This window comes from Camelus dromedarius, chromosome 16 (genome assembly GCF_036321535.1).
Source record: "Camelus dromedarius isolate mCamDro1 chromosome 16, mCamDro1.pat, whole genome shotgun sequence".
NCBI classification, from domain to species: Eukaryota; Metazoa; Chordata; class Mammalia; order Artiodactyla; family Camelidae; genus Camelus; species Camelus dromedarius.
Window position 1 is genome coordinate 42,428,888 of NC_087451.1, and position 27,385 is coordinate 42,456,272.

A 27,385-nucleotide genomic window follows, 5' to 3' on the forward strand; every position below is an offset into this window, starting at 1 on the left:
AACTATCCTTCACCTACAAGCTTGCCTAAATAAACCCCTCTTCCCATTAGCAAATAGCTAAATTCTGATAAATTATGCAGACTAAAAAGTTAGTTACTTTCCAAATTAGACATATCAATTAGGGAAAAAACCCTAAGCAAACCCCATTTGTACTTCGTCTTTTCACCTGTTTATTAAATAGCTCCCTTGGAGCCTTATAGCCTATTGGTGGTATTTCACTGACACTTTTCCCAGCAGGGCCTACACTCTAAATCAATATCTAATACTTAATTATAGATAGTCAAAAGCAAACAAAATATACAAAAGGCGCAAGTCCCACCACTCTGATACTCTACTACCCTGGGCAAGTGTCTTGTTTCTTTGGCCTCAATTTCCTCATCTACAAAATAGAGTTAAGGTTATCTAAATTATCTACCCTTTATGGGTGAAATCATAACTGTGGATATTTCTAAATGGTTATTCTTCCCAAAAGAACTACATATAAAAATAAGAGATTTATAAATTTGCTAGTGGTCCTTTGTAGTGGATACAGTAGCAAATATAGGCATTAAGATCAAGACTCCAATATCTACAATTTTTTTTTGTATTGAAGACTTCTTTCCTCCATCCCACTGTTCAAATGTCTCAACAAAAATTCTTGCTAGTACTCCAGTCTGGCACATGTAACAATAAATGTATTCACTGGGAACACATACATAAAATAAAATAGAAAATTGGCTGAATCAAATCATAATGTAGTTTAAATCCACATACAAAAGATTGAGATGATTCACTGTTCTGATTTATTCAAACCAGTGCCTTATCAGACAGACAGCCAAGAAGTCACAACCCATACACAGAATATACTCTAGATGCACACACAATAAAAACCAGCAGGTACGTATTACATACATTTTCAGTAAGAATACATATGTCAACACCACACACTCACTTGATATAACACAGAGGGATGTGCACTAAACATGGAAAAAACAACTTGGGTGATGGTTTGAATTTTGCTAACTTAAGTGCAACCACACCCCCAAACACAGGTAAAGTTTGCACACATGACTTTGCCAAGGCCAGCCTGTCTTTGTTCCCCTCTCCTCTACATTTACCCAAGATCTTGGCTCTGAGACAGAAAACTCCCACTCTCTATTGGTTCATTCTGTCCTATGCAATTAGGCAACACCACAATCCAGTAAATGCAAGGGCTCAATTATTTATCTTCTGGCCAAGTTTGCCAGGTGTTTATAAAAGAACAATGTCGAGGAGGAAAACGGATTATTTCTCTCTAGAGCTGACTTGATGGGGATTTTATTTTGTTTTTTTTAGAATGAGGAGGAGAGAAGCACGATTTAACCTAGAAAAAGACGGGAAGAAATTTAGAAAGAGTACAAGACTGTCAATTTCCCTACAGGAAACTTGATTCTTATGCAATAATCCTACCCACAACCAACCAGCCTGTGAGGCTGTAAGGGGACAACACCTATTCCAACCTCCAGAGGGGCACAGCTGGCTCCTAAAGGAGCGGGAACAGGGCGAGGCGGAGGAAGTGGCTCAGCCTGGAGCCGCCAGCCGGGGGGAGCGGAGAGGAGGCACTTGCCAACCCCCCCCTCCATGAGCTCCACCGGCGTGACAGTCGCTCCTGTGGCCGGAACGTCCCCAGGGCCCCAGGGAGCAGGAAGTCGGGGGGCTGTCCCTCACTCCTGCCACCCCCACCCCAGAATGCCCTCGCCCCAAGGTCCTCCACCTCGAGCCCATTCTTTCTCTTCCTCTGTGTGTCCCCTTTCTCAGAAGGAAACTTCCCTCCAGCGCACCCAGTCCCTTCAGAGGCCGGCTCCTGTCATCCCAGGGAGTTGTCCCTTCAAAGCGACCCTCCGTGTCTCCTGGTATCCCCCCACTCCTCTGAAGTTTCCATACACAACTCCCCCAAACACTCAGGGGGCTCCCAGACCCTCCGCCCTCCTTCCCAGGATCCCCAGGCCTGGGGGCCATCGGGGGGGCGGCCCCACCCTTAACCCCCTTCACCTGCTTCTCGGGCTGAGGCCCGACAGGCCGGGGCTGCGCTTGCGCCGGGGTGCGGGCGGCGGGGCTCCCTCGGGCCGCGGAGTCTCTCCTAGCAGACGCGGGGAGAGAACGCAAACAGGGGTGCTCGTCAAAGATCCGGTTCGGGCTCGTTCCCTCCGCCGCGACGTCGGAACCCCAGGCTCCCCCTCCCCGTCTACGCCGCCGCAGCTCCGGAAACCGCTGAATTACAGCCCCTCCAGCCAATCCCCGCCCAGCCCCCAGCCTGGCCTCGACACGCCGCTTATGCATAATTCATGAGACAACTAGTTTTTTCGTCCACCCAGAGGCCCTAGTGAGGGTGCTGTACACCCGAAGCCTCACCCACCGGCCAATGGGGAAAGCCTCTGGGAGAAAGGGAGGAGCCAAAACGAGGCTGGGAACGCCCCTGTTCTGGCTGTTCCGAGGACTCAGTGCTCCTCCCTCCTCAACAGCTGGGCAAGAGCCCAGGCCTTGGGCAGAGAAGCCCGGGGGGAGGGAGGAAAATGACGGGAATGTCCTGCTGAAAACTCAGCTGAGTTCCTGGCAGTGCGTGACGTCAAGACACTTTAAATGCCCCTGCTGCGGCTCTCTTCTGCCTGCTCTCCCTTTTCCCGGCCCTTGACACCACGTGGGGGTGAGGTTGGGAGCCACTTACCACGTGAGAATCAGCTAGTTAGACAGTCCCCAGGTATCGCCAGATCCTCTAGGGGCCCAACGCCTGAACTGGGTTTCTGGGGACAGCAAAAAGAACATGGGTGACTCCTGCCTGCTTTGAACTTTGGTTTCTGCGTGAGTCGGGACACACACACCCGGAAACATGACGTGGAAATAGAGTAATTACTAGAGTGCGTGGGGAGAGGGTAGTGGATTTAACCCCGTCCTCCGTTCCGTCCGTCGCTTCAAGCATCAAAGGCCAACGGCTCACTCATCAGCCGGTTCACGAGAATGCAGTAGACACTACAGATGAAGACTGACACGTATACACATTGTTTTTATGCGTCTGAGTTGAAATACTTGAAATTGCGTGTCTTTTTCACCGCGTCTACGTGGAATGCAAGTTTTACTGCATTGAAACCAGTAGTTTATAGGAAATGTAGACATTTTACCTTACATAATAGAGGATGTACTTTGCATAACAGAGTGATCTGTGTGTGTGCTGATAGTATCAGGGTTTTAAAAATAACAGCTATTAGTGTTTGTGTTTGTTTAATACAAAGAGGTATAAAGATGAAATCTAAAAAGATCCTGTTATCTCACCACCCAAATAACCCCTGATGACATTTCTTTCAATGAAACTAACAAATTTGTGGTTCAGACGGTTCAGAAAAGTCGAAAATGAAAAATGAAAATCTTCCCCTTCCCCCATCAGTCTTTCTCCCTAAGGATAGCTATTCTTATTAATTTCTGGTGAGAAAATCAATGACCCTTAACCTTTGGTGGGGAGGGGTCACAGATCCTTCTGAGAGTCTGCTGGAGACTATGGATTATTCTAGCCCTAGAAATATACATTAGCTTTTACTCATAAATTCTCCTGGCTCCCAGGATACCTGAAGTCCAGACAAAGATTTCCAATTTAAATCTTTGGACCACCTTATGTACAAGTGAGAGGTCAGAGCATATATAGGGCAACTGGTAGGGTCACTCGTGATGGGGTTAAGTTTCCCATCGCCCTCCAGTAGACCCGGGCCACTGTGAAAGTTGTGGTATTTATCTGTAATATGTATGTCTGTGTGTATTGATGGCTGTATTTATCTTAATCTTCTCCTCAGAACAGGTATCCCCACCTTGCACCTCACCTAAACTCTGCTTTGGCTGTGCTATTCCATACAGTTAACTGCCTCCCTAATGATACAGGGTCTGATATTTGTTTAGTTACATACCACTTACAAAGCACTTATACACTCTACCTCTTTTCTTTCTCACAACAATTATGTGTAGCAGATAGAAGAGGCCATATTATTCACTGATAGGAAACTAAGGCAGAAATAGTACAATCTCAAGATCACAGATACTCAGAGGTAGGTTCAGAGCCAGGTTTTTGGACTCCACATCCCATCACTTTGTTCATCCACTCAAACCCTGCCCTCCACCCTGATTCCTCAGCAACTGGCCTTTCTTTGTTCCCCTTAATGCCCTTCCCACAATTCACACATTAAATCTACCCCTGAACCTATCTGTTCCACCTACGAAACCTCCCTCCAGCCCAGTCACCATGGCCTCTCTCCATACGCCAAGCCCTCTTTGGCTTAAATACAGCAGTGTCTCTCACTTGAGTCAATGCTTTGACCTGAACTCCCTTTTCCAGTCTCATCCCATCCATTGCACACACCTTAAGCACCTTAAGCTCCCACATTGAATTTATCACTTTCCTCCAACTTCATGCCTTGAATTTACATACCTTCTTCCCCCCACCTAGAAAACCTTCTCTTTCTTTATTCGCTACCTTAAAAATTCTTTCTCATTCTTCAGAGCCTAGTTCCATCATCACCTCCTCTGGGCTTTCCAAGATTCTTCCTGGCAGAGTTCATCTCTCCTGCTGGACTCCTTCAGCAGGTTGTTTCCCCATCTAGTTTAGCATTCTATACTTTGGACACAAATGAATCCATTTGTTAGCCTACTTCCTGATAAATAAAATTAATAATTAACATTTATTAAATAATCGCCATTTTCCAGGAACTGTGCTAAGCTTTTTACATAGATTATCTTGTTTGATCCTCACCAGAACCCAGGGAGGTAGGTACTCTTATAATTCTCATTTTCAACTGGGAAACTATGGCTGAGAAAGCGAAAGACTGGTCCAAGATCTCACAACTAGAATTACAGGAAAACTCAGAATGAGAATCAGGTCTGGCTGCCTCCAAAACCTGGACTCTTTGCCCACATACTTGAAAATATCTCCCCTAAGCTTTTGGCTCCTGGAAACCTGAACTCCTTCAGGCTCATTTTCGTAATCCCAGTATCCAGCCCAGAACACACCTAAGCCTGAGTCAGTGAAATATGAATAGTTATATCAGCAATAACTAACACTTGTAGTACAGTTTTTCCTCTGTATTAGCCACTGCTTCTGAGCATGTACTCATCTATTAACTCATTTGATCCTTATAATAACTCCGTGAGGGGGATGCTGTGATTTTATAGATGAAGAAAATGAGGCTTACCCAAAATTAAGTGACTTACCCATTTACTCTGGTAAATGACAGAGTCAGGATTCGAATCCTTCTCGATCATGTCTTAAATCCCGTAAAGGTCCTAATTCCATATCCCTGCATGTTTTGACTGCCAGGGTCTTTTGTTCCATCCTGACTGGGCCTGCAGCTCATACCTGTGCACGAGACCTGCAGATTGGAGAGCCTGAATAGCTGCTCTGCCATGACTGTATCTCCAGGCTTAACCTTCCTCTTGGATCCCCAAGAAAGGAAGGGTCTAAAGGAGGGGAAAAGGTGATGCTCCCCATTCTCCACCCATCAAATGAATAAAGGCAGAGTGCAGAAGTTCAGCCCATGGTGGTTTATAAACACGTCTGCAAATTATTCGACACTTCTCCTATCTAAAGATAGAGCCTAATTCCACAGTCTGAGTGACTCAGTTCTAATAAATAGAATACAACGGAAACGATGCTGCACGATTTCTGAGGTTAGGTCATAAAAAAGATACACCATACACCTGACTCTTTCTCTTGTGACACTCACCATTGGAACTCAGACACCATGTTGTGGGGAAGCCCAAGCTATATGCAGAGACCACATGAAGGTGTTCTGGCCAACAGTCCAGCCAAGGCCCTGCTGACAGCAAGCATCAACTGTGAGTCAGCCAGATTCCAGATGATTCCAGCCCCCAGCTTTCAAGCCACCCCAATGGAAGCCAAATGGAGCAGAAATGAGTCATTTTTGCTGAGCCTTACCCAAACTAAAAATTCATGAGCAAAATAAATGTTTTCATTTCTTTAAGCCACTAAGTTGTTTGGTTTTTTTTAATTGCAATAACATTGGTTTATACTATTATGGAACATCACATTTCTGTTTGTGTATACCCTACAGCATGTTCAGCATCCAAAAATTTAGTTCCCATCCAACAGCATACAGTTGATCTCCTTTACCCATTTTGCCCTTTCTCTCTGGTAATCACTGCTCCGTTCTCTTTATCTATGTGTTTGTTTTTATTTGGTTTGTTCATTTATTCTGTTTCTTTTTTTTTATATTCCACATATGAGGGAAATCATATGGTATTTGTCTTTCTGTCTAACTTATTTCACTTAGCATAATAACTTCAAGGCCCATCCATGTCGCAAAGGGCAAGATTTCACAATTTTTTATGGCTGAGTAATATTCTATTGTGTATATGTGTGTGTACAGACAGGTATCTTCCATATCTTAGCTGTTGGGGTGAATATACCTTTTCAAATTAGTCTTTTCTAATTCTTTGGATAAATACCCAGAAGTGGGATTGTTGGATAATATGGTAGTTCTATTCTTAATTTTTTGAGAAATCTCCATAATGTTTTCCATAGCACCAATTTATATTCCCACCAACAGTGTATGAGGATTCCCCTTTCTCCACATCCTTGACAACACTTGTTATTTTTTGCCTTTTTTGATAATAGCCATTTTAATAGGCATGAGGTGATATTCATTGTGGTTTTGATTTGCATTTCCCTAATAATTAGTAACGTTGAACATCTTTTCATGTGCCTGCTGGCCATTGATTGGTATGTCTTCTTTGCAAAAATGACTATTTATCTCCTCTGCCCATTTAAAATTTTTTTTTAATATTTAATTTTGGGGGGAGGAGGCAATTAGGTTTATTTATTTATTTTAAATTTTTTTAATGGGGTGAACTGGAGACTGAACTGGGAGTTGAATCCAAGACCTCATGTATGCTAAGCACACACTCTACCACTGAGCTATACCCTTCCCACCACTGCTCACTTTTTAATCAGGTGGTTTGGTTTTTTGTTGTTGAGATGTGTGATTTCTTTTTATATTTCAGATACTAACCCCTTATTGAATATACCATTTGCAAATATCTTCTCCCATTCCATAGGTTGTCTTTTGTTGATGATTTCCTTTGCCATGCAGAAGCTATTTAGTTTGATGTAGTCCCAGTTGTTTATTTTTGCTTTTGCTTCCCTTGCCTGAGGAGTCATATCTAGAAAGATATTGCTAAGACCAATGTTAAAGAGCATACTGCCTATGTTTTCTTCTAGGAGTTTCATGGTTTCAGGTCTTACATTCAAGTCTTTAATCCATTTTGAATTGACTTTTTGTGTATGGTATGAGATAGTGGTTAATTTCATTCTTTTGCTTGTGGCTGTCCTTTATTTAAGACTGTATGTTCTCCATTGTATGTTCTTACTCTTTTGTCAAAGATTAGTTGTCTTCTGAGGGGGAGGTAATTAGGTTTCTTCATTGATTTCCACTTGGAGGAGGTACCGGGGATTGAACCCGGGACCTCTTGCGTGCTGAGCATGCACTCTACCACTTGAGCTATGCCCTTTCCTCAAAGATTAGTTGTCCATATGTGGGTGGTCTATTTCTGGACTCTCAATTCTGTTTCATTGATCTATGTATGTTTTACTGCCAGCACCATGCTGTTTTGATTACTATGGCTTTGTAACATAGTTTGAAATCAGGGTGTACGATATCTCCAGCTTCCCCCTCCCCCCAGGATTGTTCAGTCACTAAGCTTTGAGGTGGTTTGTTATACAGCAATAGGTAACTGCTAAGTTTTCATTTATCACTTCAGACTCAGGCATGATCATCTAGATTAGGAACTGAGATTGATCAGACTTTGTAAAGTTCTAGAAACTTTATTTACTTCTTCTTCCTTGGAGGAACTAGCAGCAAAACTCTAAATCAAGAAAAAGGCATGGCAAGGAAGAGGAGTTTTGGAGAAGATACTTGGGGGTGGTGAATGGGTGGTAAGTCACCGCAATGACCAAAGGGGGCAAGGGGCAATTTATGTGGGTAATGGGACACCCCCAACCCAGGGACTGAGCAAAAGAAAGGCTCACACAGGGCTGCCCAATTGCCCTCTCTAAAATCACAGCAAAGAGCAGGGCTGTGCAACATGAACTCCTTGGACCTATGCTTTCTCTCTGCAAAAGCACTTCTCAGGCATCATCATGCAAGCATCTTTCTTTCCTCCTGTCTGAAAAACTCCCTACTCAATATTTTCAAGGCTAAGCTCTTTTCCTATGCTGCTTAAAGCATTATTCATACTATGTCATTCACATGAGGCTTAGGAATAAGGAGTTCTCCTTTTATTATCCCCTTCAAGGTCCCATCTACCCCGTCAACCTACCTCCTGCCTACTAAATTCCAATCAGTCCATTCCCCACCTCAGGCCCTTTGCATATGCCCTTCTTTTTCCTTCTCCAGCTGTGACAGAGCTAGTTTCTTCTGGTCTCACCTGTTCAGAGAGGCTTTGTCTAACTACCAGTCATTAGTCTCTATCTCTATATGCTGTTTCCTGTGGAACTCTTATCATAATTCTTTTTTTTAATCTATCTGTTTACAGTTTCTCATCTGTCTTCCTCATTATACTGTCAGTTCCAGGAAAATAGATCTTGTCTGTTTACTGCCCTCTTGTCTCCCCAACGCAGGGCACATTGTAGGTGCTCAAAAAACACATTGACTAAATGGGACTGCTCTTTGTTTCCCCTCCCCCTCTGAGCTTTGTCTGTTCTCCTCTCCCTTCTGACCTTTTCCACTCATTCCCTCTCTTCTGTCTCTGAAGATACTCCTTTTTTTAAATGGAGGTACTGGGAATTGAACCCAGGACCTCATGCATACTAATCATGTGCTCTACCACTGAGTTGTACCCTCCCCCCAAAGATACTCCTTCTTTCCTATCTTTTTTTTTTTTTTTGCAGTTTTTTCTTTGGGTAGGGGGAGGCAATTAGGTTTATTTATTAATGGAGGTACGGGAGATTGAACCCAGGACCTCATGCATGCTAAGCACACACTCTACCAATTGAGCTATACCCTCTCCACTTTCTTTCCTATCTTGACCTTCAAGTTACCCCCCTTTCCCAACATAGCCCCCATGTTCTTTCCCCAGCTTGCTCCACCAAGGTGGCTTCTGCCCTCTCCTCTCCATAGGACAGTGCTCTTGAAGGCCACGAGGGACCATCCCCTCACCAAAACTGATCTCTTCCCAGTCATTTTATTTAACTTCACTGTAGTACGTGTCAGGGCCGATCATTTCCCTTCCTCCCTCCTGGACATTCTCTCCTCCCTTGACCATCACAATAGTCAACAGAAGCAATTGCATTAAATAAAGGGCTGATGAGAGCTGAAGTGAGACACACTGAGTTTGAATCCTGGCTCTGACACAGAATAAACTTTGCAACCCTGGGCAAGTTCCTTAACTTCTCTGAGTGTCAGCACCCTCAGCTTCAAATTGAGAGCCTAAATGCAACTTTGGTAAATTTGCATTAGAGTGTTCTTAATTGGAAGATAGTCTCAAGTGAAGTGTGCAGTATGGCAGATGAGAGCCAGGTCCTGGCAGGGTCCACTGCTCAGCCACCCCACCTAAAGCAGTATGACCCTGGGCCAGTTGCTTAATCTCTCTGACCATCACTTTCCTCAACCACAGAATAAAGAATCTGAGAGCGCCTTCCTCATAGGTTGTTGTGAAGATTAAATGAGATAACCTGCAAAGCATTCAATACAGTGTTAGCTATTTTTATCTTATGAAAACAAACAAACAAACTTAACCCGAGGACAGGGTGAGGGAGATTTATTGTAAAGAAACAGATTCTCCCAAATTCCAATAAAGTGTTAAACAACCACAACTTACAAACGGCAATTCTGGGAGCCTCACCAGAGGGAATTAGTGAAAGTCCCACTAAAGCTCCGTCCTTCCCTTGTCTTGACTTGACTTGAGGCTGCTACTGAAACGTTCAGTCTCTGTGACTGCGGTCTCAAAATTCTCAGTTGCTGGCAGAGAGGATTTCATTGGTCCAGACAAGCACCCTTGACAAAGCAGCTGTGGACTAGGGCAGGGGTCCTGGTTACCCAGCAGTGACTAAGCCCTGGAGGGAGGGGGCAGGGGCTTTTCCAGGCACAGGAGCATCCAATTGCATCAGAATTACCTGAGATAATGTTTATGAAAGTGCCCTGCACCCAGCAAGATGTCCTTCTCCCTTTCTGACCATCCCACAGTCTAACTTTGCTGTTCCCCCCAGTCCTCTCCATCCTCTAAAGGTAGACATTCCTGCCTTTCATTCTAAAATCCATCCTCTTCTTTCCCTAATTCCCTCCCTCCCTTACAAACTCATCTATTCCTAGCACTGCAAAGACCACTTCTCTTCTGAAAACTCTTTTATGCTGAGTTGTATTAGGTGCAGATAAACTACTTTCTCTCCTAGGTCCACAGTAACTTCCTCTGTGAAAGGACTTTTCCACATCTATAAAACAAGACCCTTTTAGTTCTAACACTCCATAATTCTATTAACTGTTCTTCCATCATGCCTTCAGTGTTCCTGCCTCTGCCTTTCCACACACCGTTCTCTTTGCCTGGAGAACTTTCCCTGTTTCATATCACTGCTTTTGTTTAATTAACACATATTGAGTATCTGCTGGGTTAATAGATACCTCTTGGGTCCTGCCTGTTTCACAAGTCCTCCTTTCCTGGGAATTGCTCCCCTCCACACCCCCATCATATGCTGGAATGGGTCCCTTCAGCCACATCTGTATTACATAGTCCTGTTCTCCTGGCCATAGATGATTAAATCAAGGGGTGACCGCTGATGTTAACTGGTTAATCAGATTCTCTCCGCCAGGAATTTGGAATTTGAAACTGAGAGGCAGGCACAGAGCCTGGGAGCCCTTAGAACTGAGTTCTATTAATGTCAGCACTTTCAAGAGGGCCATCCATCAACTCCCTCTCAGAAGTCCCTGGAGATCCCCTGATTCCTACTCTTCCTAGCCTGACTGTGCAGTAATTCCTTGGAGTCCATGGGATACCTTGACAGCCTTCCAGTATAAGTTCCTTTTTACCCTTTTGGCCAATGCTCTTTTCTTATGCTTTCAACCAAATAACATTAACCAATACAATCGTATATGAGATGCCATTAGGCTTTGGTGACACAAGATCACGTAAAATACTGTCTGTGCCCTCCAGCAAATCCTACTCTGTGTTAAATATTGTAACTTATAAAGCCCCCTTCCTCCTTAAGTTTCCCCATATTCCCCAAGCAGGATGAATCTGTCTTCAGTATCACCATTGCATTTTGTTTTACCTCTCTTACGACTGTAAGATCTCTTGGAGCCATTTGGAACATCTGCCTCTCCCACTAATTGCAAGCCCTTTTAAAATCAAGAACTGGATATTTTGTCTGTCTCTTGGCTCCTAGCACAATATCACAAACAGATTATTCAAAAAGAACATCTGTTACTTTGTCTGCCTTTCATCCTCTCCCCTTTCTACTGGTAACAGCAACCCAATTTTCCTTTGGGAAATCATCCTTCCTCCACTCTCGATTCCATGCTTCAGGTGGGTTCTGGAAGTGGGACACAACCCAGCTTTGGTCAGAGGCCCAGTGACTTGAATATGTGACCCATCAGGACCAGTGTGCACCATATCTGAGATTCTGGAAGGATTTGAAAAGAAACCCTCTTAACTGGGGTGGTTCAGCTATAACCCTGCAGCTATTGATGGTCATCTTTGCAAACACATGGGGCAAATCTGATTATTAATGAAACAAACAGTAGAAAACTTGCATTCAGACACTCCTGGACTTACCATCAGGAACTTTATCAACTACATTGAATCTCTCTGTTTTCAGCTTTGGTTGGATTTTTGTTTTGTTTTCTTTACTGAAGCCCATTTGAGGTGAGTTAATGACATTTCAAAAAAGTCTTGTCATTCATTCATTCACTAACAAATGTTTATTGACATAGATATCTTCAGAAAGGGATGAGTAGTATGACTGGGTTGGAGCTGGGAAAGAGGTTGGTTTAAGAGGGGAGGTGGAAAGGGGAAGACTATTCCAGAGAGAGGGAATAGCTTGAGCACAGACCCACAGGACTGAAAGTGTGTGGTCCATTTCTGGCCAGCAGAATCCCTAAAGAGTATATTGACAAACAGTAAGAACTGGGGCAAAGACCACTCTTAAGGGACTTTGTAAGCCATGTCAAGGAGCTTAACCTTTTGGTCAAAGAAAGGTATTTAAATTGTAAGTTATGTTTTCTTTTAAAAAAATACTACCTTGATCTTGAGGGAAGGGTATAGCTTAGTGGTAGAGCACATGCCTAGCATGCCCAAGGTCCTGGGTTCAATTCCCAGTACCTCCTCTAAAATAAATAAACCTAATTACCCCCCCAAAACAAACATAAACAAACAAACAAAATCTGTCTTGATCTTGATCTCTACATCTATCTGGCAGCAACATAGGGAATGGATTGGATGGAGAGTCTAAGTCTAAAGTGAGTTCAAATGCTCCAGGTAAGAGCAGATGAGGGTCTGGACCAGATTGGCGGCAGCTGTCTTCTACTTACTCTAAAGGAAAGTTACCTCTTAGGAATAAGGACTTTGGAGGTGCTTGATAAATCAATGTGAGGCTATAGATGAACTTCCTTAGATCCCAAGTAATGTTTTATGGGATCCTTTAAGAGATAATACCCTGAGTTTATTGTCTGATTCTAACCATGGAAATAATGCTAACAATGGGTGGGCAAGTTAATGACTGGTTGATGGAAAAAATGCTTCGTGGGCATGGAACATTGGAATGCCCATCAAATCCTATTGGTAGGCAGTTGACTATTTCATCAGTGCCTGAGACCAACCCTCCCTCTCCCCTCAGCTGCAAGAGAAGAGAAGGAGTATTTTCTGATTTTGGGAGAGCTTCTAGAGCTGTGGCCCCTTACTGTGATGTAGAAGAGGAGTGCTATGGCTCAGGAGGCAACAGGAAAGTTGCTGTTCAGAAAATGAGAATTGCTGTTAACAAAGTGGTACCCAGTATAGAATTGGGTAGGGAAGGCATGACAAAGTGATTTGGATGGTATTGAAAGTGCGGTGGACCAGTGAGGGGGGTGGCTTGTGGACAAAGGGGGAGGGGCCATGAGCCTTATTGCTGTGGGTAAGAGAAGTAAACAATGGCCTGGTATCCCAGGGCCCTTCCTGGTTTCCCTCAGGCTTATTACTCTGCAGCTGGGGTCTTGACGTCATTCTCTGCTTCTCACAGCTGTACAACACATCCCAGAGGAAGAAGGATCCTTAATATGTCTCTCTTTGCAGGAGGGAAGTTTCCTGGCTCCTAGGCTCTGAATTCTCAGCCTCATTTTTCATTTCTTTTTTGTTTTAATTTAAAAAAAAATTTTTTTGTTTTTGTTTGGGGGAGCTAATTAAGTTTATTTATTTACTTATTTATTTTAATGGAGGTAGTGGGGATTGAACAGGACCTTGTACACGCTAAGCATGCACTCTACCACTGAGCTATACCCTCCCCACCTTCATTTCTTTTGGAGGGAAGCCAACCCTTCCTGGGGGAGTTAGAATTCTAGACTCTGCTGTGCTTGCTGCTGGGGGCAGGGGCAGGGGAGTCCAAGGGGAATGTATGGTTCCTGAGGAAGGACTCAGCTTGTTTGAGGTGGTGGCAGGAGGCTGGGATAAAGCCCCAGGAATGACTTTGTTTTTATGAGGGACACCCCTCCCCAGGTGATTCTGATGCTGGTAGAACCCACGTGATGATCAGAGGCCATTGCTGTAGGAAATCCATAACTTGTGGGCAGATAGGGCAGGCTGCTCATGGGGAAGAGAGGCTGTACAGTGAAACAGGTGTCCATCTCAAGGCTGTGGGGAGAATTAAGTATGTGTAACTATGTGACCATGACTGCCATACATAGTGTGCACCAGAATCCTTTCTCTATGATGTTCAGGCCTCAGAGTCCGGGCCTCTGACTTTTCAGCTCTCCCAGGCTGCCTCCTCTAGGCCTGATTTGGCAGCGTGAATTTGGGGGAAGCTCTGGCTGAGTAGAGAAACTGGTCATGTCTGGAGGGCTAATGCTCTGACAGCAGGGAAGTGGATCTGGATTGTACAGGGTTACAGACCATAACAGTTAGACTGGAGCCAGGCTACCTGACTTAGAATCCCAGCTCTACCATTTCCCAGCTGTGACCTTAAAGTCACTCTGTGTTTCTCCAGTTCTAAGTGGGGATGATAATAATAACCCAGCCCCACTCCCCACCCAAGTAAGTGAGGCAAGTTTAAAACAGCAGTCCTCTGTCTTTCTTTCCCTCCCTGGTTCCCTCCTATCCTCTGGAACTCATCCTAGGTAACTGCCTTTGGAGAATACAATCCAACACAGATCCTTTTAGAAAAGCAGGTTTATTGGTCGGGCTGCTCACCAGGACACAGCAACATGAGAGGCTCCTCAGAGCCCACAGGAAACTGTATCTGCCCACAACTCAGGCCCCTTCAGCCCATCAGCACCAAGGGACCTTGTCCCACAATCCCCATCCTCCCTCACCTGATGCGTCTCCAACCATTCAGAAGAAAGAAGAGAACCAGGAATGGGGGGGAGGGATAAAAAAGCAAAGCTTTGTATTGTAAAAAAGATGTGTCCCCAGGCTCCCTCCCTGCACCCCTATTAGCTGCAATTTTAAAATGCAGAGCAGGGAAGATAAGGCCGAGGAGGTAGGGGAATAAGGAAGGTGACTTCAGCTTTCTTCTTTGGGCTGTGACTTGCAGGGGCAGCGGCGGGGGGCGGGGGGGGGGGACGGCTGTACTTGCTTTAGATTAGCCATCTTTACTGTGAAGGAACAGGGGGACTGAAGTTCCTGAGGAAAACCTGGTTAAATGGACTACAGAAATCAAGCCTTCAGACTGCAAGCAGCACCCCTCTCATTGTAAAGATTCAGGAGAAGAATCCACAAGGCCAAGGAGGTCTTGGCAAGTTCTGCAGCTCTAGGGAAGGATCTTGGAAGAAACTGCTAGGAGTGAGCCAAGGCTGGGCTGCTCAGCACGCAGGAATACTATAATCTCCTCCCCTCCAGCTCTCAGCTTGGTGGCCTGGCCATTAGCACCTTACTCTTTCCAGTCTGCCTCCCCGCTAACTCCCAGCTCTCAGCAGTCTGGTGCTGCCCTCTTCTGGGAGCCTAATTTTCTAGGCTTTGAGAAATGGGCTGCCCCTAGGGGCACCATCCAGATTCCAGTTGAGTCCTGGGGTGAGGCTTACCTCTCTCTTCTTTGGCTAATGGATTTCTCCCATTGCCCTCCCTCCTTATCCTGAAAGTGGTCCTGTCCTCTGAGAAACCCAGTAAGCTGGGATTCTTGTCCTGTTTCTCATGTCTCTAATGAACTTTCTTTTTTCACCCATGTCCACCTTCTACTATTTCATGTTCTCCTTCCCAAAGCCATAGCCATGTTCTCCTGTGTGCAGATTCATAAACACGTAAGTGCCGCGCCCCACTTCCCGGCTCCCTAGGCCTCTGTTGGCTCCAGCTTTCCTTATTGGGATCTTTTACAGATACAGCCTGTGCTACACCCTCATCCAGGGTCATGGCTCACTCTGCCCTCTCTTCCCAACTGCCCCAGATTCTCCCAAAACTTGCTTTCAGATCCTTCCAGTATGCGGGCAAGGGGCCTCTTCAGGATTCATTCTTCCCTTTCATGGTAATTTTGGCTTTGAAGTCGCCAGGGATCAGGATGAGAAAGAAGAGTTCAGTGAGCAGGAATGACAGCAGCTGGGTATGAGTGTGATGGGGAGGTTGGGGGGAAGGCAGCCTGCCCAAAGGGGGAGCCCAATCATGTAAGTGACAGCAATTTCCCCTAGGATCCCCGACTTGGACCCCCAGGACAAGAAACACCGCCCTCTGCATTTCCAACCAGCCCATGCCTAAACTGGTGCTGTCTTAAGTGCAGGCTGCCTCCCTCTCCTGTCTTAACAGCAGTAAGACTTGGAAGGGTGCTTCTTGAGGGGAGGTGTTCTCAATTTAGAAACATCTCAGCCCATTTCGGGCAGAGAGAAAATGCGAAAGAGAATGTTCAGAGAGGGAAAGGAATGGGGCGGGGGCGGGGAAAGGCGGGGCGGCGCGGTCTCCTGGGCACAGCCCTGCGTCCCGCTCAGTCGCTGTCGCTCTTGTCCACCAGCACGGCGTCCGACTCCTCGGTGATCTCCAGCAGCGTGTGCACGTCGGGGCTGCTCCCGCGCAACAGGTCGGTCGCCTCGCCGCGCTCTGCGCGGCCCTCCTCCTCGTCTGCGGCCACCTCCACCATCTCGGTGGCCTTCACCACCTCCACTTGGCCCTCACGGATCTTCTTGACGTGGAAGGTGAAGGGCGGCACCTTGTAGACCGCGGTCTTGGAGCGCGCGTAGACCACGTGGTCCGGCGTGAAGGACTTTCGCAGCTTGTCTCGCGAGGTCTTGAGCTTCTCGCGCCGCTCGGCCGGGACGAGGCGCGTGCCCAGCTTGTTCATGCGCTTCTCCAGGGTGTGCCGCGTCTTCTCCAGGTTCTCCTTGGTCTTGAGGCGGGTCTTCTCCAGGTTCTCGCGCGTACGCACCTTGGTCTTCTCCATCTTCTCCTTGGAGAAGGCCTTCTTGAAGTCGTCCACGCGCCGCAGGCCGCTGCGCTTGATGCGCTCGGCGCGCGACTCCTCGATGACCTCCTCCACCTCCACCGCCTCGTCAGACGACAGCTCGAGGGCCGCCGCGTCCTCCTCGGGCCGCTCGCCCTCGGCCAGCTCGTCGCCCTCCTTCTCCGGCAGCGCCTCCGACTCTTTCAGCGACTTGCCGATGCTCACTTTGGCCGGCAGTTTCACTTCATCCTAAAGGAAGAGCAGAGCGAACAGATGAGGGGGAGCAGAGCGGGAGAGCTGGGCGAACCCCGCGCGGAGCGGTGGTGATCCTGGCGAGTGCGTGGTACCCGTGAAAGCGGCCTGGACTGCTTCGCCTTTATATCGCCAGCGCCTGGCACAGAGCGGGACACCTCATGGTCCCTCAAGAAATATGTTTTGAATGAATAGTAAGTATTAGACGGGGCGAGGAGGGAACTGAGCCTCAGATCCAAGCCTGATCGGCGTTATTCCACTTAAGTATCTCTGCAGCCCGCCAACCCGCTCATCGCGCCCTTCCTGCACCCGTTTCAAACCACTCCTTAGCTTTGCACAACTTAACACAACTTAACTTTGGAAGTGGGTATAGCGCCCTCTAGTGCACTGAGTCCCTCACTGCCGGAGCCAGGCCTAGAAGCATAGGCGTTTGGGCCCTTTGTTTAGGTTGAAGGGTGCGGGTAGGGGAATAGATCACAGCCACTCTGAGGCGGCCCCCAGGTAAAGTAACTTGAAGGCAAGGGAGTTCGTTTCCCAGACTTAATATCATTTCAGAAGAACCAGTTTTAGGGAAGGGGACCTGTTGCCCTTCCCTCCTCTCCCCCGACTCCCATTCTGCCCCGAATAATGTTTGGCTCAGGCAGAGTCATTCTCCACCACCAGGTAGAAATTGTGGAAGAAGCTGGCTGGGAGCCAGGGACATGTTTTCTTCCCAGCCTTAACGTTTCGTTTAATTCTGACGTCCCTGCCTTGGAATGGAAGGGAGGGACTACTTTTCCATTCTTGCTTTTTCCCCTGGAAACCAGAGCTCAGGGGGCCAGGAGTAGGACGATGGTCCCAGAATCCCTGAGATCCTGGAGCTCTGAGCCAGCTATACCCTTTTCCCCTGGGAGGACCTAGCATCGTTACCATTTTCCAATCCGGGAAGATTTTTCCAAGATGCTAACTCTGGGCCAACATTTCAGAATCTCAGGATCACCTCTCCTGAGAAGACAGGGTAGATTGAGCACAGAAAGGGAAATGGGGCATAACCCAGAATGTGAACAGGCTCTCCTCTTTGGCCCAGACTTTTTTTTAGGAAGGAATGATAGGCAGTAGTTTTTCTTAAGGGTTTTGGGAAGACTGTTTTGCAGGATTGTAAGAAAACCCCATCTGTGAATAATGAGGCAACATGAACTGACCCCTCTGCACAGGTACACACACATTCTCTCTCTCACACACACACACACACACACACACACACGGGTGAGCACGCACAGGCACATAACATGTATGTTGGCTGCTTGGTATCTCTGCACCACCTGCTATAGAAATTCCTTCCCCAGCCCCCAACCTCTTTCCTCTTCCCTCCTATCCACATTCCCACAGAGTTTCCTGGTTTACATTGAAAACTAGGAACACCTCCCAACTTCCTTCCCTCTCTGTCAATATCATTAGCAGGGACAAAGAGGGAATGTTGGCTCCACCTCCTCTTCCAAACTGGGCACCAGCTCTGCTGGGCACCAAGCCATCTCAGGCTCTCATTACTTGACTACACCTCCCAGCAGGCAAGGTGACCTGGGCTCAGGGCATGCTGGGACTTGTAGTCTCTACCTGCCATAGGTGGCTTGGTACTGTCATGGGCATCCTACGGCATTCTGTCCATCCCTCTGCCTCTTATCACTCACAGAGGCATTGAAAGGGTGTTTTCCTTGCTCTGAGTGTAGGAGGGCCCCAGCCTCTCTTAGCATAGCCCCTGGTTTCTAGGTGTACCCTTTGTGTCTCCTTTTGCAGTCACTTCTCCCTGCCTGCTACCCAAGTCCTCTCTTACACACCATTTTAGGACTCGCTATGATCTAAACTCTCCACTACTTCTTCATCCATCTCTACCCAGAATTTACCTGCAGCTCTAGTATCAAAAAATGCCAGCTCTGATCTCTCCTGCACAGGTTTCCAGTCTAAAAACCCACCCACGCTCCACCAAGGTTTGGAGAACGCCTCCTTTCACTAAGCTCAGACAATATGGATGAATTAAGGGAAGGATTAAGAGTGATGGGTGGGGAGTAGTCAGGAAACAGTCCCTGCTGCTGGAAAACAGATCCACATTGTCTCCCTGCCCCACCCCCAGCATCCCTGATTCTCCCCTCTGCTCCACCCCAACCCCTAAAGGCTGAGCTGCCTGGTTTTCCTGGCCTCTGGCTCCCTAGATAAAGGTCTTTGCCAGCTGAGCTTGAAATTGAACTCGGCTGGGGAGAGAATTGCAGACTTCTTGTAGCCAATCCTGTTTTCCTAGTGCCTGATGAAAGGTCTCGAATACAACATCAGGGAGCAATTCCAGTAAGGGGAGGTTTATTTCCTGGATTTGGGGGTCATCTCCTGCAGTCTGGAAAGGTACCTGGGAGTATAACGCCATTCCTTGCAGGCTTCCTTCAGAGTGATGGCTTACATCAGAGGAGCTACCTTCTTGGTGGAAGGTCAGAGGGTAGAGGAAGAAACTATTTGACCTAAGTCCTGGATAATATCCAGTGGATTGGCTCTGGAGAGGATATACCACCATGACTAGCTTTTCCCCTCCATTAATGGATTTTGTCTTTTCTCCCTGTTTCCAAGCCAGGTTTCCCCTATGACTCACAACTTTAGAGTGTTGTCTTGGGCCCACCCAGTTGGCCTATTGCTATAACAACCACCAACACAATCCCAAAGCACCTCCCCCCACCCTGGGCACATTGGCTCAGCACCCTTGTCCCACCCCTACTTCCCCTGGCAGAGCTGATAAGCCAAAGGAGGGGCCTCGGGGTGGCAAGGAAGGAGAGCTCTGCTTGTTCTGTTTCTCCATTTTTATTCAACAAAACCACCAGTCCCAACAGGCTTGGTTTCCAGAGTTACCTTTAATGACCAGGTCTGAACAAAAGCATGTACAGCTTCCCCTGCCCCCCACCAAGCACACACAGTTCCCCAGCCCAGGAAGACACAGTCCAGGATGAATTTAGAGGAGCCCCAGGGTGGCTCTCAGCTCCTCCCACTCCACTCCCCAATCCTGGTAGGTAAACTTAAGATCCTCTAGTTTAGGAAGAAGCTTTTTATAGGATTATAACTTAACTGAGCACCTACTATGTGCCTGATCCTTGGCCAGGCACTTCACATTTGTCAGGGAGAAGGGACAAGTGTCATACGGCTCTGGGTAGAGCCTCTCTTGACTCAGAGCTAACCAGTTTAGTCCCCAACCACTGCCTGGGACTAGCCAGAGAAGGCATTGGAGAGGTAATTCAGAGACCCAGGATCTACTTAGAGAGTATGTTAGAGGGTGCAGTCTCAGGGAGAGGTGAAAGAGGGAAAGTTCAAAACCCAGGACCTCTACTTTAGGTTGCCAAGAAAAGGGAGTAAGAAACACAAAAGGTAGAAGAGTCTTTCTTTTCTGAGATAGCATGATTCTCAGCAGGGGTGATGTTGCCCCCAAGAGGGTGGAAATCAGTTCTTGAGAGTAGATGTTGCAGTAGTTTGTAGTGCTCCAAAGAGTCCGCATATATAGTATATCTGTAATGTTAAAATTCCATAGAGGAGAGGACAATTGGGGGGAGGGGGAATGTCTAAAAGGACTCCTTATGGGAAGTGATCATATTTTTTAAAAAAGAGTTGAGAAACAGTGCCATAGAGAGGCCAGAAGATCCAAGCCAGAGCCAGGGAAAAATGTACCCCTTCTGGCCTCTCTTGAGTTGGCAGCTGTTGGGTGCCCCGCCCAAGACAGGGTCTGGCAAACAGAAGGGATCTCTTTGCAAAACATTTTCTAAAAAAACTGGAAAAAATAAGTGTAAATGTTTTCCCCAGCTGCAGGGAGGGGGTGGAGAGGGCACAGAACAGACCCCAGGCCTGGACCTCCTGAGGGCCCTCTCCAAAGAGGCTTTGAGCCAAACTGGCCTGTCCCTGAGGAGGAGGCCAGAGGGGGAGGGGAGGGGGACTCAGAAGCGTGGGCAGTTTCAGGCAGTCTCATGCAGGCAGCAGTGGGTGCAGCTCAGGTGTGGTGTCTGGGGTGTCTACTATTAAGACAGAAACCAAGAAGTAGGGGAGGGCCCCTTCCCGTCATCTCCCACCCCCATAGCCTGAACTCTGCATAATACGAGAGTGTTTTCACAATATCCGTCAGTCACCCACTCACAAGGGGCAGTAGCTTGGAAGAGGCCGGCCATCCCAGAATGACCCTGGGAATCAGTGAGCTGGTGGTGGATGAGGGGCAGGACACCCCTCGCCCACGGCCCCGTGTGACCCAGGAGACCCTAAGCACGCCCACCGGCTGTCGGCTCCTCTAGGGTTGGCAGAGGCCCAGGCTCTGGGTAATAGGGCAGTGTCCTAGGCGTCTGGTCAAAGTGTGGGAGCTCAGGCACTGTCTCAGGCTTCAGACCAAAGGGCTCAGTCTCAGGCAGAAGGTCAAAAGTCACGATCTTGGGTGTGGCCAGGTCTGAGGGTGCATTCAGCTTCTTCTTGGGCTAAGATGAGGAAAAGGGGTTTAAGAGGGGCTTGAGATGGGTGCAGATGGGGTGAGAAGGAGGAGGCCTTGGTTGGCATGCAGAGTTGGGGCTGTAAGTAGGAAGGAGGGGAGCACACAAGTATTAGGATGGAAAGAAACCATGTTTTAAATGCTTCATCCAGAGGGCCCTGGGGTCTAAAAGGGTGGGAAAGACCCTGGTCCATGAATGAATAGACACAATTTAATCAGAACCCCCTCCCTCCTTCCTTCTAGAATCTTCCCTGGTCTCATCCTTGGCCTCCTACCTTCTATCCCTACCCAGCTGTGGTCGTGGGATGATGCTACTGGGGTTGGAGTGATGAGGGAAAGAGGCTGCTGGGGGCGGGGAGGGAGTTTTCTAAGAGGCCACTTGTTAGACTCCAACTGGGGAGGCTCCAATGAGCAAAAGGGAAGGCGAACAACTTCACTGTCTTGAGTCAGACGCTGCTTATCCCCCCAGGCAGGGTGGGCACAGTGACGCCACGAATAAGGAGAGGGAGAGGCATGGCAGAGGGATATCCTGGCTATTTCCCCTTGGCCACGTCCCCACCTCCTGCCTCCCTTGCTACGCATCCCCCACCCACTCATGGGCTATCAGACACCGAGATGCACAGAGAAATCAGGACCCAAAACCAAGCTGTTTTTATGACAGGTGGGCCTATGTCCTGGGGCACCCAGCAGCAGCTCCCAACTCCCTCCTAAGTGGCTGAGCTGCCCCTCTTGCTTTGGACAATCAGGAGAAGTCAGAGGATAAGGACATTTGGGGGCACTACCAGATTCTGGGGACAACAGTGTTGAGTAAGGCATACAGCCACAAAAACCCAAAGCAGCAGGTGCCCACCTTTCCTGTAGGGTCCAGGGAAAAGGTAGGAGTGGCAAGGAGGCTGAGGAGAAAGGAGCCAACATGGTCCTGTCTTAGCCAGGGAGCTCCCCTCCTTATTCCCTGCACCCCTACCCTCCACTGCCATTAGGCCATTGCCTCTGCTTCAGCACTATGAGGCTGAGCAGCTAATGGCCACCAACCCTAGCCACTCAGCCAACAATGTGCGCGCGCGCGCGCGCGCGCACACACACACACACACACACACAGCAGTCCCAGGGCCAGGACTGCACAACTATCTCCATCAGAGAATGAAGGAGCCAGAACTACCCTAGGTTGGGGCTAGTTCCCCACTAATTTCTGCTGCAGAGTCTGGGAATGGAAGGAGGAGGCAGGCAGCAGAAAGTATAGCAGAAGAAGGGGTACACCTGGGTTCTGGCCCCAGCTTTGACCCCCCAAACACTTGAGTGACAGTAGGCAAGTGATTTCTTCTCTCTGGGCCTCAGCTTCCTCCACTGCATAATGAAAGAGCTGCAGTTGATTATCTCCAAGGCATCTTCCAGCTCAAAAAGTCTACAGTGACAGAATGATTAAATACTCACAATGGTACAGTTCAAACAAAAAAAAGGAACAAACCACCACACATCTCTGTGGTTGGTTGCCTAGCAACAATATTCCCTCTCGTCTCCCTATCAGTTGCCCACTCTGTGCCATCTCTTCCCTTTTTGATTTTGACCTTTACAATAGTCAGACTTTATTTACTTTAAAATCAGAGAGAGGAGTATGATTTCCTTTGGTTTTAAGAATACCCCTAAAAATATGCTCCCATGCTCCCAGCTTTGAATGCTGTGACCAGGAAAAATTACCCAGCTTTTCGGAGGAAGGGTGTGGTAAGCACTTTCTCCACTAGGCTTAGGGAGTGAGAGGGACCAGAGCCCCAAGTAGGGAAGAGTTTTGCACAAAAGCGTGGCATTCTTCTGAAACAGGGTAGCCCTGATTTGCTTTGAGTCCAGGAAGGAGCTATAGGTTGGGTTAGGATTTGGGGAGGAGAAGCCAGCAGGCCCTCATTCCAGCCCTGGTGTCTCCTCCCCTTTAATACCCATGAGCCACCTAAGCCCTTAAATGCTTCCTCCTCTTGTCCTCAGGCCCTTGGAGCAGGTCTGATGGGTCTACATGTAGGTCACTAAGTGCTTCATGAAAAGTACGGAAGACGTTTATTTCCATTTTAGCTTCCTTTCTGGATTCTAAAAGAACTCTTAATAATTTCCAAATCAATAGTTGTCTGGGAGAATTGGCTCTTTAATGACCACAGCTCCTCCTATTTGCCTGGTCCCAGAGTCTGCCTGATCTTCTCAGCAGTTCTCAGTCCACTGACCCCTCGCTACTAGTAGAATTCACTTCTCTCCTTCACTAGCTGTTGCTTACCTAGGAGTCGCCTGGGATGGGATTCCAAACTGCTAGTTTTGTTTGGGAGACAAGGAGGGAAATGCCGAAGGACAGTAATGACTCAGAAGTGAGTTCAAGGTGAGGGCTTTGATATTCTGCAGAGGGAGGGGGTGACTTTCTTGTGTGTGTGTGTGTGTGTGTGTGTGTGTGTGTGTGTGTGTGTGTGTGTGTGTGTGTGTGTGTGTGTTAAACTTAACCTATGAAATCATGTCTAGCAGTTCACTGACACAAAGGGATTCCCTCCTTTATCCTCCAGGAAGAAGGTTATGGGAGGCCAGATGGTCTGATCCCACAGCTGGGGCCTTCCCACCCTTTCATGCTCCTTCCACTCCACCCCCAACCCCCCCCCCCCCCCGCGCTTGCCACATCATCACCTCCCACATCTGCAGTGGGGAAATACAGCATCCCCTCCTCAGTTCCCACACTGGAAAACTCACACCATCCCAGGAGGCTTTTTCCCAAATCTCTCTGCCTGGCCACCCAAACATCCTACCCCCTCAGCCTGAGTTGATAGTGAATGTTGCCGCCCCTAGTCTTCCCTATTAGGCCTGCCAAGGCACAGAGCTATTTTTACCTCATTCTCTTCCCAGGCCTGCAGCCCTCAGGGAGGAGCAGCCTCTGCTTTCCTCCAGCAGCTGAGTACCCCACCCCCTTCCCCCCACCTGGAACATCTGCTTTGCAGCTCAGGGAAGTTCTGCTTCCCTGAGCCCCACCCCTGTTGCTGGAATCTTTTCCTTACCTCTGAGCTCCTCTGAGTGGGGTGGGACCACTTTAGCTGTTAGTTATTTCCCCTGTGGTTTAGGGGCTCATGGTCCCCACCTTGAGCCATTCCTTCTACTGCAACTCTGTCTCCCACTGGCCTTGATGTAGTCAGAGCCACCCGGTGATTAGACCTCACCATCACCACACACAATGCACAGGCACAGATCTGCTAACTGCTGAGAAGCAGTAACAGACATGCCATTGGCATCTGCACAAAAGTCTGTCTCTCTATAACGGTCCTCTCAGAATCTCCGTCTTCGACATAGGGAGGTTTATCTCCAGACTGAGAACTTTCCCAGGTCCTGTGGTCTGGGACATTAAGAGTGAGATGGGTCACCCATCCAAGTCCTTCATGGCACTCCTCTACCACGCCAGGCTCTGGAGAAAAGATAGAGCTGGCTTGCTGTCCCAGACCTCTGCCTTGTTCTCCTTTCTTTGATGCACCCCAGTGCTAGGCAGGTCTCTTAAAAAAATCTCACACTCACCCCCCATCCTACTTCCTTTCAGCAGTGAGGTTAAGTAGAAACAATTCTAGGCAAATATTTTCTACCAGATAGTGCTGTATGGGGGAAAGCAAACTGCTTAAAGCCAAGTACCTCTTGGGAGGAGACCCTGGGCATTGGGAGTAGGGGGAGAGAACCGCTTTAGCCTCTGCTCCACCACCATCACCTCCTCAGATAAGTGCCAGCTCACTTAGGTCCACTGCCCCCAAACTTACTTGTCCCAGTCTGCATTTCTTTTGGCTGTACCAAATTGACCAAGCCAAGGACTTCACCGCATCCCTGATGTACACACAGAACCCAGCTTGACCAGGGCCTCTGAGTGGTCAGTGAAACCACAAATCCCTGACAGAGGTCCCCTCCCTGGGGTGTAGTTGGGGGTGGGGTCGGGTGTCTGGGCTTCTTTTCTTTCCATTCCCTTCAGTAGGGAGAAGAAGGGGAAGAGGGATCATTGACCAACTCCTCCACCCCCACAAGCTCACCTCCTTGGGTGGGAACATCAACCGGGCCCTCAGAAGCAGGAAGGAGAAGAGACTGGGCGCATTCCCACCCCGCTGAAGATCGCTGAGCACTCATCTCAGACCCACCCTTAATGGGAATAGGAAGGGGGCGTGGAGAGGAGCAGAACACTGAGATCCCCCGGTTTACTTGGGGTTACGATACAAAAACTCCATTTTTATACAGGCGGGAGGAATAGGGGAGAGGGAAGCAACAAGCTGCCTGGGCGGAGCCTGGGGCGCGCCAGCCTCCTCCCGGCTGTCCTCCCGCCTGTCCTCCAGTTCCTCGGCCGCCCCCGCAGGTATGCGGGGTGATTCAGCGCGCCCAGACCGCAGGCTGGGCAGGGGCTGTTTCTGCCGTCCACCAGCCCCTCCAGCACTCTTCATGCCGCCGGCCACCACCCTCCCGCCGACTTCTTCCAACAGGCCGAGGGTAACCTCATGCCGCGGGCTAGGGTGTCCCCAAGGGCAGAAAGTGCCGGGAAGCGGAGGCAGGTCGCAGCAAGAGGCCGGAGTAGGCAGCGGAGGCTGATGCGGGGGCACGGGGTCCGCAGGGGCATGCCGGCAGTCGCGTCCCTCGCCTGGCTCAGCCCCTGTGGTGCGTGCCTGAGCCCTGAATCACCCGCTATATCGGGCGAGCAGCGCCGGAGGCCCCAAACCCGGGTCGCACCGCCAGTGTCTGCTTACAGCGGGCCCCAACGGCCGCCAGGCACTCCGGCTCTCCCCAAAACTTCCTCCAAGTAGGAAGCCTTTTGACAGCCAAGTCGGGAGCGATCTGCGAGTGACAGTGTCCCCAAGTCCAGCCCCCTAACTCGGTTCCACTTCGCGTTTGACCCCGTAGAGAAGGGGCTGGGTGAGGAGGCGCGGGGGGCCGACCGCACCTCTCTGCTCGGCGCTCTCGGGGAGCCCGCCGCCCACCCTACCCCAGCAGCGCTCGCCGGAAGGAAAGTGGGTTCCCTGAGCCGGGTCAGAGGGGTGGGAGAGCCGCGCCGCGGGCATGCCCCCCCCCCCCCAGCCCCAGTCGGGGGACAGCGGGCCAGGCGCGAGCCTCTGGGCGCGGTCGGCCCGCCAACTCACCTGGTAGATCATGACTTTAAAGTTGCGGCGCCGCAGGAGCTCGGCCTCGTTGACCTCCAGCTTCTTGATCTGGCCGGCCTGGCGCTCCAGGCTGCCGCGCACAGTCTTCACGTTGACGCTGACCTTGCGCACCTTCTCCAGCAACTTGCTCACGGTGTTGCTGGTGGTGGCGTGTGCCTTGCCGAGCTTGCTCAGCTCGCCTTGGATGCTCTGCACGGCGCCCTCCATCTCCGCCTGCCGCTCCTCCAGCTGCGCTTGGGTCAGCTGGATCTGGTCGACGGCGCCGATGATTTTGTCCAGAAGGCTCAGTACCAGCACGCCGTTCACCTGGTCCGATTTGATCAGCTCCTCGGAGCCGGCCCCCGACGGCTCCTCCGCCGCCGGAGCCCCCATGGTGGAGGACCCCTGGTCCCCGGCATCGGAGTACCCGGAAAGCGGTTGCTCGATGATGTGGAGCTGGGTGTCCTCCATGGCTGCCCGGAGCCGTGCGGGGCCGGCCGGGTGGAGCTGGAGCTGGAGCTGCAGCTAGAGCGGGAGACCGGGAGAAGAGGAAGAGCACGAGGGGGGAGATCGAGAGAGAGCGGAGAGCGGAGGAAACTCGAGCAACGTCCGTGCGCACCGGGACGGTGGCCAGAACTGTGGGGCGGGGGATCGGTGAGTTCCCCGGCTCCCAGGCCAAACCCGGGAATCTCGTCGCCCATTGGCTGGCCCGACCCTAGAAAGGGAGGGACCGGGGCAGAAGGGGAGACCGATGCTGAGGAAGGGGGGGCAACCCAGGGGACCCAAGAGCCGAGCGCCCCACCCTTCCCGGGATGGTTGGAATAGTTGGAGCGGGAGACTAGGGCCTCCGTTGGCTGCGGAGGCGGCGGTGGCCAGACTAGGGCGGAGGAATGTGAGCTGGCGATAGGAAACAGGTCCTAGAATGTTGCTCTACTTTTCTCTCTCGCTCTTTTTGCTCATCCGGACCCCCCCCCCCCCCCTTATCCTTGTAAGTTCTAGAGC

General features: G+C 49.2%; 2 protein-coding genes across 8 annotated transcripts in view; both read right to left on the reverse strand.

Moving 5' to 3' along the window:
- STAT3 (signal transducer and activator of transcription 3) overlaps nucleotides 1-2,230 on the reverse strand; it is a 58,053-nt gene extending 55,823 nt beyond the window's left edge. For 5 of the 6 annotated variants that reach the window (XM_031468750.2, XM_031468748.2, XM_031468749.2 and 2 more), the window contains exon 1: nucleotides 2,011-2,230. The gene's annotated coding sequence lies outside the window, so the exon portion shown is untranslated. The remainder of the gene's footprint in view (nucleotides 1-2,010) is intronic. The other variant, XM_031468747.2, reaches the window with a different exon arrangement.
- Nucleotides 2,231-14,340: 12,110 nt separating this feature from the next.
- On the reverse strand, nucleotides 14,341-27,064 carry CAVIN1 (caveolae associated protein 1). 2 transcript variants are annotated; one of them, XM_031468745.2, is made up of 2 exons: nucleotides 26,384-27,042; nucleotides 14,341-16,798 (listed from the first exon to the last, which is right to left on the reverse strand). In XM_031468745.2, the coding sequence occupies exons 1-2, from the start codon at nucleotides 26,852-26,854 to the stop codon at nucleotides 16,097-16,099; spliced, it is 1,173 nt and encodes a 390-aa protein (XP_031324605.1). In that variant the 5' UTR covers nucleotides 26,855-27,042; the 3' UTR covers nucleotides 14,341-16,096. The 2 variants fall into 2 exon arrangements, with proteins under 2 accessions (XP_031324605.1, XP_010980088.1); XM_010981786.3 differs by lacking the exon at nucleotides 14,341-16,798 and adding an exon at nucleotides 19,650-21,261 and having other exon boundaries at nucleotides 26,384-27,064.
- Between the last annotated feature and the right edge of the window lie 321 nt (nucleotides 27,065-27,385).